The 20345-nt window shown below is 41.1% G+C and overlaps 1 protein-coding gene across 1 annotated transcript; it reads right to left on the bottom strand.

The window, feature by feature from the left end:
• Positions 1–611: 611 nt before the first annotated feature.
• LOC308347047 (OX-2 membrane glycoprotein-like) lies at positions 612–19994 on the bottom strand. Its single transcript, XM_080810211.1, has 6 exons — positions 19899–19994; positions 16317–16398; positions 12824–13144; positions 10130–10402; positions 8018–8125; positions 612–3128 (listed from the first exon to the last, which is right to left on the bottom strand). Exons 1-5 carry the CDS (start codon positions 19908–19910, stop codon positions 8019–8021), a joined length of 795 nt encoding a protein of 264 aa, XP_080666337.1. The 5' UTR covers positions 19911–19994; the 3' UTR covers positions 612–3128; position 8018.
• Between the last annotated feature and the right edge of the window lie 351 nt (positions 19995–20345).

Here is a 20345-nt window from a genome sequence, read left to right as displayed (position 1 = left end):
CTTTCCCAGTCTTACATAAACATGCAAAGCCCAAGCTGCCTCTTTCCAATTCACAAATTTAGAAAAAGCACCCTTCGCTGGAACATTCAGAATAAGCATGGCGGAGTTGATGAGCTCCTCCCAGGGGTGAGGGGGCAGGAGTCACAGGGCAAGAAATGTGTTTCCCATGCATCCGCTTTCTTGGACAGAACCCTGTGATTCAGGTCACTCCTTCCTCCTTCTGCCTTCACTGGCTATGACCCTCCCAGGTCTTGGCCATCACAACCTATTATTCTAAGTCCAAGTCTCTCAATATCCTCCAAGGTAACTGATAAGCCATTTCATAAGCCAATTTAATTGAATTACAAGGGTGCCTTGCTTTATCATACCTCACAGACACTGTGTTTTACAAATTGCAGGTTTGTGGCAACCCTGCCTCAAGCAAGTCTATCGGTGACATTTTTCCAAAAGCATTTGCTCAGTGCATGTCTCTGTGTCACATGTTGGTAATTCTTGGCAACTTTCCAAACTTTTTCATTACTATTCTATTTTTTAGGTGATCTGTGATCAGTGGCTTTCATTTGCTGAAAGTTCAGATGATGGTTAGCATTTTTAGCAATAAAGTATTTTTTAAAGATTTTAATTTTATTTATTTGACAGAGAGGGATCACAAGTAGGCAGAGAGGCAGGCAGAGAGAGAGGGGAAAGCAGGCTCCCTACTGAGTAGAGAGCCCGATGCAAGGCTTGATCCCAGGACCCTGAGATCATGACCTGAGCCGAAGGCAGAGGCTTAACCCACTGAGCCACCCAGGTGCCCCAGCAATAAAGTATTTTTAAAGTAAGGTATGTACATAGTTTTTTTTAAAGACATAACATTAATGTACCCTTAACAGACTGCAATATACTGTCAACATTAACTTTTATATGCACCGGTAAACCAAGAAATGCATCTGAGTCGTTTTATTGTGATATTTGCTTTTTTGCAGAGGTCTGGAGCCAAACCCACAATATCTCCGAGGTATTCCTGCATTAGTGATGAAGAAGGATTAGTCCTAGTGCTCTCTGCATTAAGTTATGATGAAATAATGGAATGCTTAGGCATTGTGAAGATATCTGTTTAATGAAGAGTTTCTTTGGGAAAGACATGAAATCTTCTCAAAAGGTGGTCTCCTTCTTTGCATACTCTTTAAACAAGCAGTCTTTACTATTGTCCCGTCAGACCGTCTTAGGGGGTCCACAAAAGCCGAAACCTGGCATCATCACACCGCTACATCATTTGCCTTTTTCACGCTCATTCTCGCATAGTCGTGATTTGGAACTCCCCAGAAATTATGGGATGTGTAATGTTGATGTCATTCTGACGGCTAATAGAATGCATGCATGTATATTTTTGTTTTTAAAATTTATAAGCATGAATTTCAAATGTGGTAAATATCAGCAAACACTTCTCTTTACAAGAAAGCTCTTGAGGATCCTCAATAATGTTTTTAAACACATTCTAAATTTTTGAGGATTGCTGCTTTAGTTATCCTGCCTGATCTGACAGTTGAGAGACAGGGCAGGGTGGTAGCTCCAATTAAATTCAGAACTGTAGCAAGCTAATCAGTTTGCAAAGTTGATATCTAAAAACAAAACCAAAAGAGCATATACGAGGAAGTGCTCTCAAATTGACGAGGTCACATCCAAAGGACACAGTTATCAACTTGATGAAGCTTCCACTGGCTAGATCAGGATTTGTGATCTATCTGATTTGTGACTTCGTGATGAATCAGAAACGTTACTGGCATCTTCTGGTGGGTGAGAGAGGGGAGGGGAGGGTTTCACACACAGAGGGAAAATCTAAAGATTATCATTAATGTCCACATTTTCCAAGAGTGTCATGAGCAAAATACTTAGTTTGACACTTTTAATCATCCAGTATCTTAATACAAATATAAGAAATAATATAGAATTAAATAACATATGAAAAGCTTACTAAATATACAAATATCCAATTCAACAGTGAAAACAACATATACTTTAGTTCTTAGGTCACTGAGCAGAGACAAGAAAGCAAAGGACACTGCAAATGTCACTAATTTGGTCTTGTGATTTTTAAGAGTTCAAAAATGTTCCACTAGTTAGAACAATATATTTAGAACAAAGGGATTTGTAAACCCATACACACCTTCTCTACTGTTGTGAGAAGTTAACTCATGGGAAAAGAAGCATTTGAATTGACTTTGAATTGAATCTGAAACTTCCTAAATGCCTGTTTTTATTTTATCATATATTTCCTTTTGAATTCACAATGATTGGTATACAACTGGATCCTGTTATAAGTCAAGTGGGACAGGAAATTTTTTTTTTAAATGTGGGCTGACGGGATAACAATACTTATTCTTCTATACAAGTAGATAAGCAAAGTTAAAGTTGCCAATGTTGTTTTGCAATGACTTCAGTCTCATATTCATTGTGCTAAACGTCAGTCACAGAGGGACATGAAGAACAGCAGTGAAACCAAGGGTTCTAGAAAGATCACTTACTAACAGAGCAGTGAGCAGGTGGAGGACTACCACCACCACATGAGGAGGAAACACACTTGTGGACCTAAGAACAATATGGAGGAACAACAGAAAGGTGAAAGCTCGTCTCAGAAAAGTTCTTTGGACCTTAACACCCTCCCATGTTCTCCTTTCTCTTTTTCATTTCTTGATGCCTTTTTTTCCCTGGAATTACATCAGTTCTTAGAGCAGAATGGCAAACTATTTGGTCCAACGTCCTAATTTTCTGGATGCAGGTGTGGATGCTCATTGAGATAAAGTGATGAACAGAGGGTTGCCCTCGGTTGGAGCCAGAGTCAGCCTCTGAGTTGTGGCTACTGATTCAAAGTCCAGTCTCCATTCAACAGCACAATACTTCATTGCTTCACAAAATCAAGTCCTACAACAGACTTGAGAGGTAAAACAACTTCCTTTTAGAACTCCCACAACCACTGGGTAGCTTAGATGGCAGTAGAAGATCTTGAAATTCTGAGGTCTTTTACTCCTACCTCTTCTGCTCTTTCTGTCCCTCAGAGAACAATCCTTTTCCTCCTACCTTCCTCCTGAGTCAGATTCAAGTAGACCAGGGCGTAACTTTTCAGGGTTCTGTGTGATTCCTCTACAGCTCTGGATAAAAGAAAGATCAAGATATTAACTTCAAATATTTATAATATCTATCCTAACATATTTGAAGAAGATACATAATAGAAGGATCGGTAAGAATAGAATACACCTGTGCATATTTCATTGGCAAAGATAAGGACATTTCTGACCCAGTGTGATATGGGGAGACCGTGACTCTTTCCAATGGACATAAGTAATTCTAGGAAATAATGTTTTGCAGGATCACTTAGGACTATTAGGACTACAAGTAAAAAAAAAAAAAAAAAAGTCAAAGAATTCCAAATAATCTACATGTATTTTATTTATAAGACCTTGAGCTTTGTTCTCTGTGGATACTAACTCACAGGACATTGGACTGGGAATGGTCACAAAGTAGACCCCTGGAGGGCCTTTTCCGGGCTACCAGGTTTCCAGCACCTGAACTGAAAAGATGTGGACCTCCCCAAAAGGCATGCAAAGATCTGGGATTTTATCTTGGTGCTACCTGTCATTCTATGTAATCTTAAGTAAATAAGTACAGTTTTCTTTACCAGAAACTGGAGTATTTATTTATTTATTTATTTATTTTTTTTTAAAGATTTTATTTATTTATTTGACAGAGATCACAAGTAGGCAGAGAGGCAGGCAGAGAGAGGGAGAGGGGAGCAGGCTCTCTGCTGAGCAGAGAGTCCGATGCGGGGCTCGATCCCAGGACCCTGAGATCATGACCTGAGCCGAAGGCAGCGGCTTAACCCACTGAGCCACCCAGGCGCCCCAGAAACTGGAGTATTTAAAACCTGCCAAAAATTCCAGTATCTGCTGTCTGTAGTAAAAAACAAAACAGCTCAGGCAACAATGTCCAGACTTAAGGTTCTGCTAGTGAGTAACTCTGTCAACTGGTCATGACATTTTGATATGATGGATGGCTTCTGCCCCTTTTCAAGGTTAAACTCTTGTAGAAAAATATGTCGGAATGCAAAATTTCTCCCAGCAGTTTTGACCTAAGCAGTTCAATACAGGTTGCCTCACATTTTTCTCATATAAAACTCCTCATTTCTTCTGCTTGGAGCTATGAGGAAACTGGGGTGGGGTGTTGGCTACCATTCATGCAGCCTGCCTCAAGGAGACAGACATAAGTACAATTTTTATGCAATGTAAAGATTCTTATTATTTTAGAAGCAAATGCTCTTTGTATTGTCCTAACTGGTCACCAATTTCATTATATTGTTCATTGGGCATTTCTGTTATTTGATATAGTACTTGAAGAAAAAGTGAAATTTGGCATATCCACTTCATAAGAATGTCTAAATTTTCTATTGTTTGCCAATTCTGCCTTGGCTCAAACAAACAAAAGAAAACTAGTACTCAAAACAAACAAACAAAAAAAAACTGAGGTGATTATCTGTCTATTAAGATCTGCCCCAAAGTGAGCTTAGTTTCTGGGAAGCATGTAATCATTGCTGGGTTGACTAATGAGAAATAAAAGGTTATTCTCAAGCCCAAATTTAATTTCATTGTAGTATACGTGGAACTGGCAAATTTATGACATCAACACGGCTTTAGTAGCAAGAACTATTATAGAATGGGAGAAAATTTCCCTAGGAAATTTTATTTTATTTTTTCACTTTCTATTTTAGTAATAAAGTACCGGATTCACAAAAGAGACAGAAAAGAGGATGTTCTTTGAAAACATATCAACCTATTATCTTACTCTTGTAGTCTCATGGGAAGTAACTGCAGTGATCCCATCAGGAATGCTACAAAGAGAAAATGCCTCTAAGTCATCATACCTTCCTCCAGAGTGCACCTTTACTGGTGAAAAGACTACCACCATTCTTTTTGGCATTAAAGAGGATCTCAAGAAAAAGAGAGTCTACTTTTTCTACAAAAATAACCTCATCATTAGAGATCATGCCTCTATCCCAAAACTATGCATTTGCTTGTGCTTTAGTGTGCAAAGAATAAGTGATTTGGATCTAATATAGACTTTGCTGTTGCTGTCCTTACTTATTTAACAGAGTCAAACCTTACTTAACTAGATTCATCTTACCACTGAGTGGCTTCCTAGAGAGGATTCTTTTCTACTCACATTCAGTGAGTTCAAGAATTAATTCACCCCTCCTCTCCTCTTTCTCTCTGCATGAACTTTGAATACAAGCACACACGCGCTCACGCACATTCAGTTCCCTCTCTTCACTTCCTTATCTTTAAACACATCACTATTGTTCCAGTCACTGGGTTCAGGAACTTAGTGTCATCTCTGACTGATCACGTTTCCCTGCCCATCCAAAAGGATTAGGTGTTTAGGAGGATGGAAAAAAAAAAAGAGAGAAGAAAAAAAAAGAAAACCCAAAGTAAGGGTAAGGAAAGAGAAGCAAATGTAGTAGGTCCATTCGCTTTTGTCACAAATTGATAGTCAGAATTTTTTTTAAAGATTTTATTTATTTATTTGACAGACAGAGATCACAGGTAGGCAGAGATGCAGGCAGAGAGAGAGGAAGGGAAGCAGGATCCCCGCTGAGCAGAGAGCCCGATGCGGGGCTCGATCCCAGGACCCCGGGATCACGACCGGAGCTGAAGGCAGAGGCTTTAACCCATTGAGCCACCCTGGTGCCCTGATAATCAGAATTTTTTAAAGAAATTTTTTTAAAGAAATTCTTCTATGGTTTTCTTCTCTTTCTCCCAACTTTTAGTATAACTTCAGTTTTGATCTTGAGTGTTTAAGTCTCCAGCATAATCGACACTTAGTTTTACTAGCTATTTAAGTAAATGGGACCAAATGATCTGGCTGTTAAAATATTTGAAACCAGCAAAAAAATTCAGTCACCCAAAATATGACACAGAACATTCAGTGTAATTAACTGATTTGGTCATATGTCATGAATGCATCATCCGTAAACGGCAATCCCAGTGCTTGCTAGATTCTACAGATGTTCAAGTGTTTATTTTCATAAATGAGAAAAAGTTCAGAAACAAAGATAAGTTGACTCCCTTTGCTTCAGGAACTGGAAAAAGAACATTGAACAATAATGTTTTCCAGAAAACCCAAGACCTACTTAATGAACAAAGGACAATTATTTTGCAAGTGCCCCATTCTAGTGGAATTTACCTTGGGCTTAAATGATTGTATTATAAGATTCTTGTCCAACAGGGACTTTTTAAGATGAATTTGAACACTTCATACTTCTTTCCTCACACTTTCCAAAAGAATACAGCAGTAACAGCAAACAAGGGCTAAAATACATGCAACCCAATAGTGTCTTTCAAGTCAGGACTCCAGGACATCATAGCTGGAAGAACCTTCTGGCAGAGGTCAGCTGACCAAAACCAGGGTTCTAGTCCTAAGCCTGTTGTTAACTAGCTGTGTGATCTTAGGGAAGGAAGTCAATTTCCCTCTCTGGCTTCAAGTCCTAATGGGAAAAATGAAGTTTGGGGGTAAAGTAAAATCAAAGAGCCTTCTGCCTTTGACATTCTGCAGAGCACTAATGAATTCTATGGGCCTATGTTTATATGCATAAAATTATCTGATCTGTAATCTCCTTTTCCCACAGAACAGATTCTTTTATCTACTTTTGCAAAGGGGTCATTGACACTCAAGATTTATTGCTTTTCTTATAAAATCACAAGAATTAATCTAGTAGTTTACATAAGGCAAAATTAAGTGCTTGAAAAACCTACAACATGAAAGATAGCTTATGATTTAACTTTTAAAAACCAACAGTTTAGGGCGCCTGGATGGCTCAGTCATTAAGCGTCTGCCTTCCACTAAGGTTGTGATCCAGGGGTCCTGGGATGGAGCCCCACATCGGGCTCCCTGCTCGGCAGGAAGCCTGCTTTTCCTCTCCTACTCCCCCTCCTTGTGTTCCTGCTCTCATTGTTTCTTTCTTGCTGTCAAATAAATAAATAAAATCTTAAAAAAAAAAAAGAAGTTTCTCAGACCAAAAAATTAAAAAAAAAAAAACCCAACAGTTTTTTTCTTCCCTATCTTTCAGTCATCTGAGATGGAAAAAACTACCCTATCAGACTTTCAACCCTTGGAAATCCCCATCACACACACCATAAACTGAAGCTTTGCATTAACTTTAATAACTTATGCACTGCCTCCCGAAAACAAACAAAAAAATAATTCTCTCTCTCTAGCTGACTCCTCTTGTTTTATAGCATCTCATTTTATAATATCTCCCAAGGTTTTAGACTCAGCTTTTATACGGTACTGCAGTTAAAATAAGAAAAAGAGAATTGAAAACATCACTTTGAAAATCTATCCATCCATCCAACCATCCAATGATTCATTCACTGTCTTAATGAAAGTTTATTGAGCACTTAATATACATAAGACATTGTGAGAGATGTTGTAGGGACAGAGAAAAAATTATAGTCTATAATTATAGAATGACATGACCTAGTTATAAGTCTAGGTCACCTGTATGCTGCCTCTAGTGTTTGACACATAGTAAGAGTATAACAGAGAAAATACTACTTAATTAGTGAGTATACTGGAAAATTTCAGAGTCTCTTACAAGAAGTAGCCGGCCCGGGGAGCGCTGTAAAAGGAAAAGAGACTGTTCTTCCCATTAAGCAGAAGAATACAGCAGGGGTACTGAGATTTTTTTCCTCTGGTGTTGCTATCAGCTGACTCTACAGTGATCGGACAAATATTTTCCACATTTGCTCTCAACAACCCTTACTCCTAACTTACAAATAATTAGCCATTAAATGATCTTAGCAAACGAAAGCAGAAACATCCAGTTTAATATCCAACTGCATGAAAATGAACCCCAAAGTCTTCTAAAACACCAGCAACAACAAGCAGAACACATGGTTGCCAACCTTTATTTACATCTTCCTGTGCCCCCCACAGTGCTATTAAAAAATCATTTGTTTCCTTCTTTGTACTTCCTGTGATAACGTACCTCAGTCTTGGTTCCGATGACGTTTCCAGTATAATAAGATAGAGATTAAAACCAGGAGAATTACCAAGGAAACAATGCTTAACAAGAGCGGAACTGAAAACCAAAAGCCTATAGATGGTGAAGGGGGGAAAGGAGAAACAAAGTCATAAGCAGAAACTGTTGAGGCAAAAAGTGGTCAAGCAATCGTGAAGTTTTTCCTAGAGTGGAGCTTTCAATGAAAATTATCCTCAAATATATACCTATTGAGGTCGCCATTCATGGCTTCATATTATTTCAATAACATTAAGTTAATGATAATCTAACCACATGTTTTCTGTGGTTACTATCCCCTAAGAGCTTTGAATGTATTATTTTATTTAATCCTCAAAACAACCCAAGAGTTAAGTATTATTATCATCATCTCACATATAAAAACAACAACAACAGAACAAAAACTGCAGCTCAGAGAAGCTAAATAAGCCCCAAATCAGCCTAGTAAGGGGGAGAACCAAATCTTGGCCAGAGGTCACAGCCCATTAAAATAATGTATTTACTGAGGAAGTTGCAGAAAATACAGAGACATATAAAGGAAAAAAAATCATGAATTTCATGATTCCAACCCCAAGAGTAACTCATCTCAGTGTTTTTATTGTATTTCTTCTCATCTATGTCTTTGTTATTAATTCTCTTTCCAAAGGCTCCTCAATGTCACTCCACAATACTACAGCAGGGAAAGAGTTTCCTGATTCCGTAGTTCCCAGCATCTTCCCCATCCTTCTGTAGGGGATTTGTCACATCCTAATTCAACCGAACCTGTTCAGACACAGATGCATCTAACTTCCATAGTTACAATGCTTGATAAATGCTTGAAGCATGGATGACTTTCAGTAAATGTTTGCAGAGTAAACAAATGTTACACAAATGACGTATAAACATTATAAATGATGTAAGTCAATTTTGGCATTCTTGGACAAGACATGTTACTTTTCAGGGTCTTGCTCTTCAGGGAAATTTACCCTCTGCCTTGGCTGAAAATGGAGATCTCTTCACAAATGTCCAGATCTAACACCACAAATCTTTTGCCCAAATTTACCTAAATGTTGACATTTTGATTAGTCTGTTTTTTTCAAGGACCCCAAAAATGACTACAGAAAATGCTCCCTAGAGGCCACCACATCAATAAGGCATACAGGGGAAAGTTTTTCCAAGCTTTAGTGCTTAAAATGCTCCCTGACAGGGGCACCTGAGTGACTCAGATGATTAAGCATCTGACTTCCGCTCAGGTCAAGATTCCAGGGTCCAGGGATCAAGCCCCACACCAGGCTCCCTGCTCAGCAGGGAGTCTGCTTCTCCCTTTCCTTCTCCCTCTCCGCCTGCTCATGCTCTTTCTGTCTGTATCTCTCTGTCTCAAATGAATAAATAAAATCTTAAAAAAAAAAAAAATTCTCCCTGAAGAAAAAAGCACCAGTACCTTTGTAGGAAGCTTATGACTGGTGCTTCAAAGCCACACAGAGAAAGAAAATTGTGGCTATTCCCAAAGTGCCTAAAACTGCCACTTCCTTTATTCTCTCACCCACAAGCCTCCCTTCTTGTGTCCATGAGGTCCAGAGCAAGAAGCTTAGAGAGAAACTCAAGAAAGCAAAAAGGGTCTTGCTCAGGAGGCCATTTGTTTCAAAGGGGTGAGGAAAACATTCTCAGATGGATCTTTCGTAAAAGATCTGTGGGCCACACAGTTTTATAATTCACACAGTTTTATAATTGCCCACTGGATATTCCCAGTGGAATTGAAGCTTTCTGAGCAAAGAGACCAAGTCCTGCTTACTGTCATGTTTCAACAGTCCCAAACACTGTTGGGACTGTTGGCACCCAATGTCTGTTGGCACCCAACAGACATTAGTGGCATGGAAAAAAAAACAAAAAATGCACGGATGGATCTCAGCAAATGCATGTGGTATTGGGCAACATACCACAGTTACCAAAGTAAAACTGGCTTTACTTGTTTCCTCAACTCTCTTTTTCTTTCCCCACTCACTCCATTCTCTCCCTCATGAACTCCTTGGCTAAGTGGCCAAGAGGCTCTGTAGAATATTCACCAGTTGTGTGGACACAGATCCACCCACAGCCTTCTCTTACCTTTATCCACAGTTTGTGTGACGCTGGTCACGTTCCCCAGGTGAAGCACCTGGCAGACCACCTCTTTCCCCACCTGACTCTTGGGGTCCTTGACCTGGAGGACGCTCGTGACAGATGTGGTCCCATTGGGATGGGAGAGAACCTCAGTACTGTTGTCAATCCCTGACCCAGACACCTTCCAGGAGATCACAGGGGCTGGGCGGGCATTGGCAGAGCAAGTGATATTCAGGTGGTCTTCGAAGAATTTATAGTGAAGGAACACTGTGGGCTGTACTGGGACAAAAAAAAAAAAAGAAAGAAAGAAAGATGGTCTGCCATCAGTTAAGCACCACATTCTCTTCAGAGGATGGAGGAAGATCTTTACAGAAAGACACTGGGAGCTCAAGAGGTGAGGTGGCGCACCTGACCCAAACTGGGGCTCCTCAGTTCGTTCTGTGTCTTATCCTCCGGTCGGCAGGATAGAAACTGGCCTAGGACAAACCTGGAGCAAGAAAAATCCTCTCTGTGGTTTGTCTGTAGGGGAATTAGCTGAACGGGTAGAGGGGATCCTCTTTCCCACATAGTCCAGAACCTAATTATTCTGTTCTCCTTTCCCATAGACAATGCAGCATCTCTGGCTTCTTCTGGATGTCCCTCTCATAGTCTGACAGAGGTTACTCGTCAGCACTGCCAAAGTGGTAGGCTGACCTCTCAGAAGCCCCAGCGCGGTTCCAGACCTGAGAGCCCACAGAGGGGCTGCAGCTTAGAGATGGCTTTTCTCTGCTTGGAGCTGGAACAGGGAATGTTATGTGTGGAGGAGACTTGGAAAGTCCCTGCTTGGAATATCTACAGAAAATGTAAATTAGAAATTCACTGCTGATAACAAGAAAATCGCAGAATGACAGTTGAAAGGACCTCGGAGATCACCTGATGGAGTTAAGAGAAAATGACTAGCTTACAAGAAAAGTGTATTATGTTAGTCCAGCTTTTACCCTGTTCCTTTTCAAAAGTCCCTTGACCCATGAATTCATTTTCATTGTGTACTTTCAATACACAGTTTATCTCAGCTGCGCAAACACAGGCTGGCTTTCCTGTGGTTGCTCCGGAGCCTACAAGATAATTAAAGGCCAGTAGCTAAAGGAAAGCCTGGTCTGTGTTTAGAGGTTCAAGAGGTGGGTGGGTGGGTGGGAGTGGGCTGGAGGAAATGGGGCCAGAGGACTGCGGCTTCTTCCAAAGAATACTCAGATTACTAAAGTCAATGGGCAGCAGGGGGGAAGACAGATAAAACTGAAGGGAGGAGTGTGGTTGACGTGGTGAGACATGGTGAGACTGGGTGGCAGGGTTCTCTGGTGCATCAAAGGAAGCTCCAGATGGAAGCTATAAGGTGTGGCTGGAAAGGATCGCTGTGGAAAAGAACAGGGTTACTATCCAGAAGACTCAGGGGAGTGCGGTTTTCAGGTTAAAAAAAAAAATATATATATATATATATATATGTGTGTGTGTGTGTGTGTGTGTGTGTGTAAGTTTATGAGTGAAGGAGGATAGAAAAGAGATGATAAAAAAAAAAGAAGAAAGAAGAAAAGAAAAAGTAACAGAAATGAGAAAAAATGACAAAAGAAGGAAAAGAAGAAAAGTGAGGAGTGAGGGAGGAAGGGAAGCAGGGAGGGAGGGAAGGAGGAAGGAAGGGAGGAAGAAAAGAGAAGAGGAAAGAAGGAGGGAAGATTGGAGGGAGGGGGAAGAGGAAAAAAGGGAGACAAAGAGAGAAAGAAAACAAAAGAAATAGCATCAAGAAGAAAACCTGGCATAAGATCATGCAGAGAGTACTCATTATAGGCGAAACAAGTGAAGAAACCTTTTTTTTTTTTTTTTTTTTTTTGCTGTTGCCATACCTCCCTTGCACTCATTTACTTATCATCCTCTTACTCCGTGTCCAATATTCTTGGTGTGCTCAGACTCTCACTTTAACATTCCTGATAACCCTGTCTGAACTTCTCTTTTCCCTTCTAAAACTACCACCAAGTGTGCCATGCTCCAAAGTTACCCCTTATTCCCACTTCTCAATTATTGATCTCAACTATGTGTCAGTTAAAAGGAAAAGAATTATGTCAAACTAAGCCTCTTGGATTTAAAAGAGTGCTTGTTATCCAGTTAAATATCTAGTCGACATCAGGTATGAAGGGTCTCTGTGGAACGTCCCCTTACCAAACCCGAGAGAATGTGTTGGAACAAAATGAGAGGGACCACAATGACTGGCTCTGGGTAGGCCAAATCTGGCTCTGTCCTTAGATCCAAAACTGTTAAAGCTTTAACGACCCTACGGATGATTGATTACATACTTACTGTGCAGATAGATAAACTCCGGTTCAGAGAGTGGATGGGATGCTCCCAGGGTCACATGACTGTTAATGGCAAAGCCAGGTCTGAATCATATCACTACTTATGAAGAACCCTTTATCCCCACCATGGTCCTTGATTTACGCTTGCTGACACCACCATTCCTCAGAGCAAAGATAACTCCAGCCAGAGATTCAGGGTAGCCCCGTGAGCTTTCCAAATAACAATAACCACAGTTAGAGCAGACATGAAAGCCTAAGTGTCTTCTCATGAACCTTTCTGAGGTTAGCATCCTGAAAAACTAGGCACTACCACCATGTTCCAAACATTCTTGAAAATAACATTTCTAGCCAGAGACAATGTATTCTCAGAGATTCTCACCAGAGAGGGTGAGGCAGGCTATTCCCGAGATCTTCCCAGAACCAAAAGTATTGAAGAGGCACTTGTAACACCCTTCATCCTCCAGGGTGGTATTCCAGAACGTGATGGTTGAGTTCTTGAGTTCCAGCTCGGTGATGTTTATCTTGTCCTTATAGGCGGGCTGGACCACAACCCCATGGTTCTTGCTGAAGGTGACCATGTTTTCTGGGCTAAAAGGCTTGACTTTCTGCCATGTCACAATCAAGACTTCCTCAGAATTTTGCAGAGAACATCTTAAGGAAGCAGGTGTGTTCAGTGGCCTTTTTTCATTTTGGGTCACCACTTTTATCATGGAATCATAAAAGAACATTTATATTTTAAAATTTAATACATAAAAATACACATTTTTTCTGATTAAAAAAATGCATGTTCAAAGTTAAACATAGAAAAGATAGAGAAAATGCAAAGAAAATATTTACCTACATCCCTGATATTGCTAGTGAAATATAAGTTCAAATATGTTTACTCAATCTTTAAGAGTAACAGAGTAAAAAAACAAGAAAGCAAACCCTCGTGACAGAAATGCCTCAACGTATCCCTGTAAGCTGAAAGTATGAAAATGAGGTTGGAGATGAAAATTGCCAGAGAGAATAGAAGCATCACCAAGAGTGTTCACGCCTAGAGGTGCAGAAGCAAGAAAGGGCCAATGGACAATTGGTAGAGTGATCCGCTTAAGTGAAGAAGATGTAGCTACCCTATACGTTCCATACACACGCCCTACGAAGAAGGGGCAGCAGGGTCTGCCTCCAGGAAGGGTTTGCCTCCAGGAAGCAGTGGTGAATATAGGAACCTAAGGTAGAAAAATATACTAGACAGTGTTTCAGAAGGCTACATAGTACCAGAAGGCTTTGACAACCAAATAACGATCTACGCATTCCCTCATTTTTACTTAATGCAATGCAGAATATAAGGCATGACAGTAACTTCTTCCCCTTCCAATGCTGGCTACTCATATTGATATGATAGATGATTCAGCGGGAAATCTTCATATAATAACAACTAGGCAGATATTTGAGAAAGCTGACACAATGAGAGAAGAAGAAACTCTACAAACCCAGGAACTCATGCCAAATGACTAATAAATCAATAAACACTGTGGCATGAATAAATGTGATATCTTAAATGTAAAAAGAAGCCAGCATTGTAAATAGTAGAAATCAGAGCTGTAGAAAATGACAAATGCAAAATCTTAACGATTTGGCTGACTTAGCAGAATGGACATCACTAAAGGGTAAACTAGTTAAGTGGGAAACGCAGGTCATGGGATTCTTCCAGAATGTGGCACAGAGGGATGAAGATATGGAAAAAAAATTGAGAAAAATTCAAAGACCTGGAATGTTTCAGCATCAGAACTTTGAGACTTACTAGAAGGGAAAAGGAAGAATGGGAGACAAAAACACTGTGAGGGACAAAAATGTATTTTCCAAAATGATAAAAGAAGCTTTATGTTGGGGCGCCTGCTTGGCTCAGTTGGTTAAGCATCCAACTTTTGATTTCAGCTCATGTCATGATCTCAGGGTCATGGGATTGAGCTCCAGGTCAGGCTCTGAACTCAGCAGGAAATCTGCTTGAGATTCTCTCTCTCCCTCTCCCCCCACCAAATTCTCTCTCTCTCTTTCAAATAAATAAAATAAATCCTTAACAAACACACAAACCCTTCTGTGCCTAACAACGTAAATGAAACATATAAAAAGCCATAGAATTGAAAAGAAAAATTTTAAATCCACAAAAATAATGGGAGAATTTTCCATAGTCTGCTCAGAATTTTCACTTCCATAAATTAAAAAATATAGATAAAACAAAAAAGTCAAATATAAGGATGAAAAGTTTTGAAATGAATATTTATATATAAATCATTACATATAAAAATTATATGTGTATGTGTATATAAGTATGTATTTATAAACTTTTACCCAAAAAGAACACACAATCTTTACAAACATTCCCCCAAACTGAACTTGAAACAGGATGCAAAAAAAAGCTCCTACCCTATGACTTTGCACACTGACCACAATGCAATAAAGAAGAAATTTACATACATCTTTCAACTCTAATTACACCAGAAATCATAGCAAGAATAATCAATTACCATAAATAACAAGGAGACTAGAATGTATTAAAATCCATAGAAATTGATAAAGCCATTTTCAGAAGGAAATATTTAATCCTAACTTCACTAGGAAATAAGAGAGATTGAAAAATGAGTACACACATTTATCCAAACATCCCAGGTCCCCAAAAGATTAAAAACAAGTGAATAAATATGGATAAAAGCACAAATTAATGAAATGGTGGACAACATGTAGACTTAATAAAAAAACACGAAAATCTGTTTTTTTTTTAAATGAATAACAGAGAGAACATGTTGGCTAGCATAATTAGCAAAAAAAAAAAAAAAAAAAAAAAAAAGCACTATCCTCTCAGTGGCTCTTCAAAAATGTTAAGGTAAGGATGACAAGGTAGGTATAGCAACAGACACAAACTGGAACAGGAGTATTGTAGAAGTATTGTTTTAGGGATGTACACTCTTGGTAGATGTGAAAACTTCTGGAGGCTATACCTGTTGTTGGGGTTTTCTGAAAGTTTGTTGAGATTTTGCAGAGAAGAGATTTGAAGAAATTGCTGCTTTTAGAATGGAGAGTAGAAGAGAAACCCAAGTTAGAGTTTCAACCTCTTAGGTGATTTTTGTATTTGACTATGGAAGAAATAATTTAATGGAAAGTTTACAATTCTTTGATGCTTCTATGGAATGCCATTTAAAGTCCCTCTGGTCCATTGGTAAAGCCTGTGCTATGGATGGTGGGAAGCCTGCCCTGTTTCCAACTGTGAAGGCTGATTAGAAAGCAACAACACATGGAAGGTGATAGAAGGTCAGCAGCGAAGTGAGGGGATGCTTCCCCATGGAACAGAGGAGAAAGGTCTGGCACAAGTAGAAACTCAACGAATAAGTGGACAGCACAGGCATATGCTTTATATAGACTTTATATAGACTGTGAACCCATGTAACCTCTACATTTCATTATTTTCCACAGTCTTCTGCAAAAGAGGGGTATGCCCAATTTAAAGGCTTACTACCAGATTACCTTCTACGAAGGGTATATTCATTCAGACTCCCAAAATGTTTCAATATCTTTATAAACATAGGAAATTATATTTAAATAACATTTAGAACTCATTTGTTTTGATAGGTGAAAAACATCTTAATTTAGCAAGAATTTCTTCACGTCTGGTTTTATCCTTAGAAACAGTTTCTAAATATTCAGTCTTTTTCCGTTTCGAAACCAAAAATGTGGAAAGCAGAAAGAAACATTCCCATTCCTCCAAGCAAATTACATGTTTAAATAATTCATGCAGACGAACGAACTAGCACAGCAGAAACAACACTAGCCAGATGTCTCCACTCCAGAAATTGTGCTCCCTGGACCCCATGCAGGGGAACTGGGTATCTTTTTACCTTGCGCCCTGCATGGCATCACTGCTGCAAAGAACCAAATCAATCTGTAGGCAGACAGACGACAGAAGGACCTCCTGAACACCTGAAGACAGAAAGCAAAGCAAAGACATGGGCGTTTGCATGTGGACAAAAAGCTAAGGAAGCTTCAATCCCACGGCTACCTCAGGGAGTGCTGCAGCTAAAATTCTAGCCACCAGATAACATTGGTTTTGTGGATGCAGAACCAGAGACTACAGATGGAAGAAATAAGAGTGTGCTCAGCAGCAATATGGCTCCTGCATTATGGCAGTCCCTAGCACTTTGAGGCCTTGCTTTCAAAACCACCACTGTGAAGGGCAAGGTCTCGAAGATGTAGGATGGGCAGGGAAAACAGACTGCCGGAAATACACACAAAAAACACGGAGACGACAAAAGTTGGACAGCATCCACTCCCCAAATAATCCACATCTGTTAATATCAAAGACAGTAACTCAGGGGTTGGAACCACTTTTCAGAAAGATATGACTGCCTTGAAGTTTGCTGAAGAAGAGTTCCCTGAAAATTCTACAAATTTTAGATGAACCGTACCTTTTAAAAATAGTAATGTCCAGAGGCACCTGAGGGGCACAATCGGTTAAGTGTCCGACTCTTGGTTTTGGCTCAGCTCAGGATCTCAGGGTCCCTGGATCAAACCCCACCACCAGCTCTACATTCAGGGCAGAATCTGCTTGAGATGCTCTCTCCCTCTCCCTCTCCCTCTGTCTCTGCCATTTGTGGGCATGTGCTCTCTCTCAAATAAATAAATAAATCTTAAAAAACAACAAAAAAGTAGTGTCCTTGATTTTTTTTTCCTGCATTGTTTCGTTTTCTTCTGTCCAGGCAGAAATCCTTGGCATTTTTACATGATGATATTTAATTGAATGTTATTCTGGGTATCATTTTATTATAAAACGAGAGGGTGGGATGTAGACAGATGACTTCTCTCTACAGTAGCCCCACGGATCCATTCACTTGATCTACATGTGTGTGTTCATAAGAGTACAGGCGAGAAATGTCATTTTTCCCCAATTTCTTCTATACTAGTGATGTGTGAGAAATGTAGGTTTCTCTGTATTTATCTTTACCTGAATTTCGTTATTTCATGTTGCCATTCCAACTACAGGTAGAGACTTCCTTGCAGTCAATATCACATCATCTCTGTCAATTCATGCCCCTGCCACCCCCACTCTTCACAACTGTCCCAATTTTTGGCATTGCATCTCCATTCTTGGAGGTTCACACAATGCCAAGTCATGGGACAGGGCTACTAGTCCTTGGTCACAATCTATCCACTGTAGCATTCTCTAAGATGGATGGGTTGCCCTTCAGTCATCATGGTCATCAAGATCTGCGCAATTAAACCTTGTGCTTAGAAAGTGTCTTCTCTCATTCTTTTTCATTCTCCAAATTCCACGCCCCTGGGTTCTCCCTGTATGGGGCAAAGGAAAATTCTATAGGCTCTCTGCCTGGACTCCCATGGATCCGTCTATCTCTGTTTTACTCTTGCCTTGTCGTGATGAGGAGACTGGTCTCTTTCCACAGTTTCCCCCAGATAAGCAAGGCACAGGTGTTCTCTGTTCTTAGATTTCAGCACCTCCCTATAAGTTCTAGTTACCATGCTCCTGAACTCCCTCCCCACTCACAGGGATCAGGTACAAGCCTCCCTTTTCAGAACACAAGCTTGTGTCAGGCCCTCTTTGCTCTCCCAGCCTAGAAAATACGAACCCTATGGTCAGGAATGCGGGTTCTTCTATCCCCTGCATTCTTCCCATCTGGAAAAACTATGTCCTTGGTTTTCCAATGTTTACACTTTTAAAACTCAAATGCTTAGGCTCTTGCTGTCTCAACACCATCGCTTCCAAAACTTAAGTCTTCCTTGGCATTTTACTTCCACACCATTTTTTTTTTTAACCATATGCCTCTCCCACACATGGAAACCCAAATTCTAGCAAAGAGGATGAGGAATACAGAATGGATTGGCTCTCAGAGTGAAAATCTGTGTTTTAGGATAAGACAAAAAGTAGATACACACCACAGTGTGTGAGATGGGAGCCAAGAATGTTGAAGAAGGAAAAAACAATGATTGAGGCAAGGGAATTAGAAAGAAAGCCTTGCTATTAAATATATACATAATTATTCTAGCTGATTGACGACACATACCAGATATGTCACACATACCAGATGTGTGAGCCAGGACAAATGACTCTACCTCCCCCAAATGCAGTCAAAAATAACAGCACCAACCCTTCTGTTAAAAGGACTAACCAAGTTAACACATGCAATGCTCCCAGAACAGTGACTGATAGGAGTAAGCACTAAATAAAATCGTCGCCATTATGTTGGGTTACTATGAGAATTAAGCATGTAAATGACTAATACAGTGCCTAAGGTAGAGTAAATCCCAAAACATGTTCGGTAACTTAAAAAAAAAATTCACTAATCAAATCACACACGGAGTACAAAATGAAAATGGACAAATCCACTTCTACCCCTTGCCAAGAGGGCCAGGGTTCCCAGAAACCTGTCTTACCTGACAGCTTCCCTCTGGCAGCCAACTGCTCCTATCCATGCCTCTTTCCCCTGAGTTTCTAGGTGTAGATCTGCTCCCATCACGTGTAGTTGCATGGACTTGTGAAAATTAACCTCTCTGTTTGTTTCCTTATTTGCAAAATCACATAACAATTCCTCCTCTGAAGGATGGTTGTGAAGATTAGCAGTATCCAGTGCGCGGAGTAAACACGCGCTCTATTCTCCTTTGTTAAGAGAGATACTGAAATGACTGGCCGTGAGCTCTTGCCAATAAACCATATATGAAAAAAAAAATACCTTGAGGTATTACTTGTATTTGGATTTTAATTTTGTATTGTTACTATTCTTTTCAATTATCCCAATGTAAATAAAAATCCGCTCATTCAGATCCGGAATAAACAAAATGTCTGTCTCTCTTGGATACTCTGGGGTTTAACCCTGATTTATCTGGCCCTTTCTGGCTCACAAGGCAAAGGACCGAAGGATGGAGAAAGAGGCCGGTGCATCCAGGAGGGAGCGAGCTCTCCGGCAGAGAGCGAGCCCTGAATTCTGCAGCGCCCACCCCAGCTTTGTGTGCCAACACGGAGCCAAAGCAGCCATCCCTTTCTTGGGACAGAGTACATACAGCAGGGTGTGCTTTCCTGCGTTCGAGCCGGAGCCTGGGAGCCCAGCCGCCAGCCTGCCCAGAGGACCCGCCGGCCGCCCGCGCGCGCCTCCCGGCCCAGTTCCCCTCGGAGGACCGCCGTGATCTCTAGAGAAGCGTCTCCGTCGCCGAAGCCCCAGACTGGCAGCATCCTTCCTGGACAACTGGCACTGAGTACCGGGACTCCAGGACCAGCCTGGGAACCACCCTCCTCGAGGCGAAATCCTCTTCTCCGCAAGGCTAAGCGTCGCGGGGAGAGCGCCGGCACCGAGGCCAGCGCCGAACCAGCCCCGGGGCGAGCCGCAGCCGGACGCGCTGAGCCCGCCGCCGTCCCCGGGGCCGGCGCGACATCGCCCGCCCTGCGCCCTCGTTCCACGCCCGGCCCCGCTCACCGGCCTCCCCATCGTCGCTCCGGGCCGCGCGCGATTGCCGGCTTCAGCTGGAAAGCCCGGGGGATCTCACCGCCGCGCGCGGAGCGTCTCTGGCTCAGGGAGGCGGGCCAGTCCCCGCCCCGGGACGAGGCCGCGCGCTTCGGAGCACTCCCCGCAGCAGCCAGGAAACAGGGGTTTCCAGTTAAATTCCCCACCTTTAAACGTTTCCAGTTCTCGAGGGGACGGTTGGTGAAAGTGAGAAAGCTCTGTGGGGTGGGGGATACACTTTTTCCATTTTAATTTCAAGGACAGAAGGAAAACGGGGGAGGTGAGGCGTCATCCGTTGGACTTTAGCACTCAGGACTGGCAACCTGCATCCTCAGGCAGGTGTGAAATAACAGGAGGTGGTGAAACCGAAAAAGAACAAAGGCTTTTCTCGGGGGGTCTTGGAGTTACAGTTCAGAGAGC

This window comes from Martes martes, assembly GCF_963455335.1.
Source record: "Martes martes genome assembly, chromosome: 1".
Taxonomy (NCBI): domain Eukaryota; kingdom Metazoa; phylum Chordata; class Mammalia; order Carnivora; family Mustelidae; genus Martes; species Martes martes.
Note: the sequence above shows the minus strand (reverse complement) of the source record. Positions and strands in the feature narration are given on the sequence as shown.

Bases quoted from the DNA above. Each gene is read 5' to 3' on its own strand.
- LOC308347047 (XM_080810211.1), bottom strand. The intron at 13,145-16,316 runs GTAAAAAGATAC...CCATGATAAAAG, and splicing joins GATGCCATGCAGGGCGCAAG to TGGTGACCCAAAATGAAAAA. The intron at 8,126-10,129 runs GTAAGAGAAGGC...CACCATCTATAG, and splicing joins CACACAAACTGTGGATAAAG to GCTTTTGGTTTTCAGTTCCG.